Source organism: Belonocnema kinseyi, chromosome 1, assembly GCF_010883055.1.
Source record: "Belonocnema kinseyi isolate 2016_QV_RU_SX_M_011 chromosome 1, B_treatae_v1, whole genome shotgun sequence".
Taxonomy (NCBI): Eukaryota; Metazoa; Arthropoda; class Insecta; order Hymenoptera; family Cynipidae; genus Belonocnema; species Belonocnema kinseyi.
Window position 1 is genome coordinate 113,961,774 of NC_046657.1, and position 7,248 is coordinate 113,969,021.

The following is a 7,248-nucleotide window of genomic DNA, read 5'->3' on the forward strand; positions in this document are numbered from 1 at the left end:
GCGCGCGATGGGTGCCGCGTTTGCTCACAGTGGACCAAAAACGAATTCGTGTGACAACTTCCCAGCAGAATTTGGCATTATTTTCGCGTAAGCCGATCGAGTATTTGCGCCGATTTATAAACATGGATGAAACCTGCATCCAGTACTACACTCCTGAGTCAACGCAACAGGCAAAACAGTGGGTTCCACCGGGCCAAAGTGCTCCGAAGCGTCGAAAAACGCAACAATGGGACGGAAAGGTTATGGCCTCCGTATTTTGGGATGTACATGGCATAATATTCTTGGACTATCTTGAAAAAGGTAAAACCATAAGCGGAGCATACTATTCATCATTATTGGACCGATTGAAAATCGAAATCGCCGAAAAACGACCGCATTTTAAGAAGAAAAAACCGCTTTATCATGACGACAATGCGCCTGTTCATTCATGTTTAGTCGCACAAGCAAAATTGCATGAAATCGGCTTCGAATTGGTTCCTCATCCACCGTATTCACCAGACCTGGCCCCCAGCGACTATTACTTGTTCCCTTACCTGAAGAGATGGCTCACCGGTAAGCGTTTTTACTCAAATGAGGAGCTCATAGCTGAAACTGAGGCGTATTTTGAAGACCTTTTATCGAGTACTTTTCGGACGGTATCAAAAAGTTAGAAAATCGTTGGACTCGCTGTATCGACCTAAAAGGAGAGTATGTTGAAAAATAAAACCGACTTTGGCCAAAAAAACGTCTCCGTGTTTCATTTTTCAGAGACTTATCAGACTGCCTGGTACATACGAGAACTTGATTAGACGAATAGTCTAAAAAAGTCCGTAGAAATTGCAGACCACAAAAATAAAAACTAAATAATATTAAAGAACTATATGTAGACAATATATAGAATGAAAATTATGATTAATAATTTTAGAATTAGTGGAAAATATATGAAACCGTAATATAAATTACTCATTGACTTATATTTGTGGTATTTATTAAAACAACCAAGTTTTGCAAAGTTATAAATGTAAAAATGTTGTAATTGGCAATTCACTTTCAATCCAAATGGTTCTTGTCCAAGCTAAGTTTACCATCAGTGCGCCTCGAAGGTGTGCCGAGAGTTGCTTACAGCGCTCCAAGTGGCTCTTGGCAAACTATATCGATGGGTCCTTTCTACGGGGAGCGATGGGTAGAGGGGAAGTGACTTTTTTCGCTGGACGCGCCGTCTATATTTATGGCGGGCAACTAAGCCCGCACCGCATCTACGTTTATAATATCTTTGCTCTACTCCGCATTGGGCAATGTGAAGTTAACTGAAAGATATGAACGTGAAAATGATGAAGGTACCTAATGTAACTCCAGTCTGACATGTTGAAAGTTTGTCATATTAGATCACTATATTGTGGTAAATACTGATGAAAATTCATTTAAAACAGCTTTCAAATGGTTAAATTTTGGAATTGGATACGTCTGTTAATGAAAGTCGGACTTCTTCTTTGAAAAAGTTATTGTCTGTGTATTACTGAAGAATAAAGGTTAGTACAAACTGTAGCGTTTTTTATTATTTTAAAGGTACTTTTTTGCCATTTGACTTTGAAAAAATATTACTTATTTATGTATATTATTACTTAGTTATGTTAACAATACGATTTGTTCGAGTGTCTACCAAATTTACTTAAAGCTCATCGCAATTTTTAAAATGAAGTGAGTTCATGTTAACTTGTTTTTTAAATTTAACTCTTCAAAAAATGATATAAAAAAATATTTGTTGGCAATTTCATGCTGAAAGCTCTTATAGAAATGTCCGGTTTATTCTGAAAAGTAAACATCTGAAGTACTCGAGGTTCGAAAACATTTCTTCTTCTAATTTTCGAGAACAGTACAAATTAAAGTAGCATGTAACTTTGTCATGTTTGCAAACAGCGGTTTTGATTGGAACTATTTGTATGATAGGCGGATGCAAATTTGCTGATCGTTTTTGGTTCTTCGAGTTTCAGCTTTTGCAATATATAAGAATTTTTTTTCAAAATTAAAGCAAGATTGAAGGAAAAGAGAAAGTGGAAAATTGTGTATTCCCTGTCTTCGCCTTCTCAAACACATACCTTATTAAAATTCAATATTAATTTTACTGTTAAAATGTGTTATATTATTTGAATATTGTCCAGCTCACAGTTGGACAAAATGACGAAAAAATGTTCAAAATGCGATTCCAGCTACAATTTTCAGTCGATTTCAAAAAAATAACTTATATTTACTATGATTTAAACGTAAAGTTGAAACCTTTGCGATATTTTCCTATAAATCTATCATTGTTATTAACGTTTGTATTTTTTAACGTAATGGTAGGTGACTTTAGGACGAGTAGCGAGTCAGGATATTTATTAGGTAATTTCCGTTTTCAATTCAACTTAAACAATATTCTTAATTTTTTCTTCAACTTTTTGTTTGAATAAAACAAGGATTGGAACGAAATTATGCGGCAGTTTTTTAATTCAAATTCATAGATATTAGTGTGTAATCGATAAATAAACATTCGCAAAGCATGACTTGATAGTTACTTATTAAGGCATAATTTGTTATTACAATTGTATTTTCCTAAATAATTGAATAAGTTTGAATATTTATTAATCGATTTTTGTTTTAATTTCAACTTTTTGTAAGTGTAGTTTTTAAATGTAAATTTTTAGGCTATCCGTTTGTTTATAACATCAAATATATCATAAAACGATAATGCAGTTTACTAAAGTGTCACTATCAAGCCGATAAAATTAAGTTTTAAGAAAGTAACTAAAATTTTTAAAAATTGCTGAAACTGCGTATTTGTTTATAAAATTTTGTTATAACAATAAAAAAATTGGCATGAAATGACAATACAGTTTACTAAAACATTACTGCTAAGTCAAAAAAAGCACGTTTAAAAAAAGTACTTTGACCTCTAAAAAAATATTCAAACTGCGGATTTGTTTAAAACAAAAAAAAAATTTATTTGCACTTTTGAATGTTTGTAAAAATCACTATTGTTTATAGAAATAAAATTGTTAAAAAGAAATTATATATTCATAAGAAAATATGAAGTTATGTATGTTTCGCGAATGTTTATTTATTGATTACACAATAATACTTATAAATCGGTTTGAATTAAGTATGTCTTCTTAAAGCAAAAATATTTTTAACTTTACAATTTTTTTCAACTTCATCTTTAAATAAAGTAAATACAACCATTTTTTTCATATGCGACTTAGACAGAAGTTTATTTTTAAAAACTTGATATTAAGAAATATATTCTGATTGCGTACTTTTTGCTCAAAATATTAATAATAGTATATTGCGTACGTTGCAGATAAGCTTTTAGACTTTTTACTCGAACGTGAATTTTACAAACACTCGAGGATACAAAGGCCTGTGTCTCCTTTGTGCACACGATATTGTATGTCACAAAAGTATGATTTACATGTTTATCACGTCTGTCATTTAAGGTTAGGTTAACGTCGACATAAATGTACATGACCAACAGCGAATGCGCATGTCCTAATTACGATAATGGTCGTAATTTAATCCCACGCATGCGCACCCGCTAACGCTTCTCCTGTTATGAAGGCGGATACTTCTAGAGCTTAAAAGACGCTGATAAAACGCTTAATTCATGCTTGCGTTATGTCATTATTATTTATCGTAATCGCTATATTTTATTTCATGGGTGAAGAATGGCCGACAATAATACCCTCGTTCCAATATCCGATGGACTACTCGAACGTACTGTGTGCTCAACAGAGATGAAATTTCGTAATTACCATTTCAAGTGGACCATTAAAAATTACGATTTGGTGAGCAAAACCATGAAGCGAATAAAGTCGCCCGAATTTCCCTTAGTAGAAAAAACTCAAAAATGGTACATTGAATTTGAACCCTTTGAGATGAAAGAAGATACTAAGGGAGATGCGATCTTTTCTTTAAAAAGAAAATTTTTCGATGAAATTTATATCCAAGGTGCATATAATTTTGAAACTGCTTCAGGTGAAAAGTACACACATAATTTCAAGATAATGCTGCCTAAATGTGGGATGGTTTCTAACTTATCTATTAAACATCTTTTCAAAGCATTGCAATGGGATAAATGTTCTAGCAAGGATTTCACTATAACCTGTTACTTTCGAATGTTTGATTCCGCCATCGATACTTGTGAAGATGTCTCAAATAAGAAGATAAAATCCGGAGAACTACTTGTCAATATATCGAATTTACTGGAAGACCAAGTATTGAAGGATATCACATTTTCTGTCCAAGGTAAAAAATTTAAAGCCCACAAAGCGATTTTGGCTGCTCGAAGTCCTGTATTTTCTGCCATGTTCACACACAAAATGAAAGAGAGGATCAAATCTTGCGTTGAAATTCAGGATTTAGAACCAGATATATTTGAAAAGATGTTGCGTTTCATCTACACTGATAAAGTCAACGATCTGGAGGAATCGGCTTCAAAACTTTTACCTGCAGCAGAGAGATATGATTTGCAGAAGCTGAAGAGAATGTGTGTCACAATTCTGCACAGAAGTCTGACTATCAAGAACGTTTTAGAAACTCTAAAACTTGCTGATATGTTTTCGATCTCCGATTTAAGAAGAGCAGCATTGAAGTTTATAATTTCTCACCCTGAAATTGTGAACGGTATGGAGGAATTCGAGAATTTAATTGAATCACGACCACGTGTTGCTCTTGAACTTATTAGACTGCAGAAAAAGGGTGATTCAAATTACGAGGGAAGTTTTGAGAAAATAAAAAAAACAGATTTTGAGTTTCGCCATTAATAGCTCAATGTTCAAAAGAGATTAATTAATTCTAAGTGTTTCTAAGACTCCTAAGAGTCTATGAATTTTAAAAAGTGACAAAAAAGTTCGATAATAAGTTTACGTTATACGTTCATTTGTAAAATATTTCCAAACGTAATTTGAATGTAAAATCATTACAAACTATGCAAGTCTAGTTTTCACGTTCAACTTCTCTTAGGATGATAATTTTTCGCAAATTAGTGTCGAAATTTATTTCTAATTTCAAAGCTCATGTACTTTCTTGTGTTTGTTCAGCTGTTCCTAAAGTTAGTTTTTCTGCACATGCGCGAGTTTCTAACATTAAATTACTTTTGATTTATTTAACTCTAAAGAAAATTTATTGAAACGTATATGTATGTTTAAATATACATATGTACATATATAATTATTCGGGTTTTTCCCTTGCCGAGAAAATGTGCCTGAAGTAAATATATATTATATTATTTCAAAATAATTATTGTTTTTTACGAATAAAACACTTTTTCATACTTTGAAACTCAATAAAGGATTTATTATTTTTTATAACAAAACGCAGGCTTTCGAAACATGAGTTTCAACAACATTATCATCTGGTTACATTTGAAATGGGTACGATTGAAAAACGTTTCAATTTCAAGGATTGAGTTTCACAATTTTATTTTTAATTCTAAATTTTTAATTTGTAGCGTTTATAGTTTGAACATGTACAATTTAAAACCTTTACTCCAATTCGACCAGTGCCCGGCAATAAACGTGGAATGGAGAAAAATTAATATATTCAGATTTCAGCGTAAAAGTGAAGATTATTCTATTCTTTTGAATACGCGATTTTTCCATCTGTTTAAAATATCATTATCAGAATAGGATATCTCAGAAACTAATTCATTTCTATTGCCATAGCGACCGCCGCATAGCCCAAAAGAGAAGGTGTTTTCAATATATTTAATCCCTTGTAATTATACCGACATTCACGCCTAACAGAGATGTCCTTTATGTCCAATGTAAGTTTTGAAATTTGAATTCTGATAAATTCAATTCTGTTTCCCTAGAGCTAAAATGATTTTATTCACACATTTGAATAGATTTTTGTAATGCATTTTTTAACACGTTTAAATAAATTATTTAAAAACAAAGAAATATAAATTTAAATACTTTGTTCGGAATTTATAAGTTATGAAAAGATTTAATAGTGAAAAAATAGGTAAAATAAATGCTACAGTTAAATTTTACGAAGCCGATTGAGACGAATTGGATTTGCACATTTTCTGTTCCCGTTGAGGGATTTTTAGACAGACAAAAAATCGCGTATTCGTAAGAATATAAATTCCTAATTCTTCTGAATTCAACACTTATTGTCGGGGGGCGGGGGGTAACTTTTTCACTTTGAACAAAATTTGATACTTTTATATTGAAATATTCCCTTTTATACTTATTATTTTTTATTTACATTTTTTTACTATAAGTCACTGTTACACTGGATTGCACGGCACGCATAACATTTTGTCGTCACTTCCGCGATTCGCCAACATTTTTTATCGGTCATGTGATTGGACACGTTGGAGCTTTTACTGTAGTTTTAGACTTAAAAAATTGGATTCTTATGATTATTAATTAAGATACCACCTTGATCAAAAAGTTTTAGGACTCGTCGCCGTGCGGCGCTCTCGTTCGGCCGATTTCTATTCTTTTTTTTGTGTTGGCAGAAGTGTCATTAACGTTCTGTCAGATTTTCAGCTTGATAGCTTGATGTTTTTTGAAGTGACACCGTATTGTGTACATCTATTTTTGTGTGTGGTTTCGATTTTTCACCATACTTTTGTAGTTAAATCATATAAAATTCAAGTATTTTATTTAATACTTTATAAGTTGAATAGTTTAAAACTAGTAGCAAGACAAGTTCAATAATCAGTAATTGGAAGGGACATTACTAAGTAGAAAGCGTTCAAGTTAGAATAATTTTTAGAATGGAAATTTTAATATTTTGTTGGTTAATGAAATGCATTTGTGTGCGTTCTAGACAATTTAAAACTACGGCTTCACATTTACTTATTCAGAATTTATTGCTAGTGCTGCGGAAATTATTAAATGTATACTAGAAATTTGAAAAGTAAACGTATAAAAGCCGCCCAATTTTAATTATTGAAAATTAAAAAATTTAAAACTAATAGCATTCGAAAGTGCTTCAATTTGTACAATTTTTAAATAAAGGATTGAAAATTGTACAATTTTAATAAGTGTTGTCAGCGCGGATATCTCTAATTGAAATACGGAAATACATACTTTATTATTTTCCAGCAAAATTAAAATTAACTCTTCGCGACTGTTTGGGATATTAATTTGGGTTTAAGGGCATGTGACACAGCTAAATACTTATATTACCGACCACACTTTTTTAGTTCACTGAATGTTTTTTTGAACCTAAGAACTTTTTTTGTAAATAAAATATCGAGCTGAAACTTTGGGAAATGTATTA

General features: G+C 31.7%; 1 protein-coding gene across 2 annotated transcripts; it reads left to right on the plus strand.

Moving 5' to 3' along the window:
• Positions 1 to 1,330: 1,330 nt before the first annotated feature.
• On the plus strand, positions 1,331 to 5,168 carry LOC117170230 (speckle-type POZ protein-like). Of its 2 annotated transcripts, none has more exons than XM_033356856.1 (2): positions 1,331 to 1,508; positions 3,677 to 5,168. In XM_033356856.1, the coding sequence occupies exon 2, from the start codon at positions 3,678 to 3,680 to the stop codon at positions 4,773 to 4,775; it is 1,098 nt and encodes a 365-aa protein (XP_033212747.1). In that variant the 5' UTR covers positions 1,331 to 1,508; position 3,677; the 3' UTR covers positions 4,776 to 5,168. The 2 variants fall into 2 exon arrangements, with proteins under 2 accessions (XP_033212747.1, XP_033212756.1); XM_033356865.1 differs by lacking the exon at positions 1,331 to 1,508 and having other exon boundaries at positions 3,686 to 3,797; positions 3,988 to 5,168.
• The last annotated feature ends 2,080 nt before the right edge of the window (positions 5,169 to 7,248 follow it).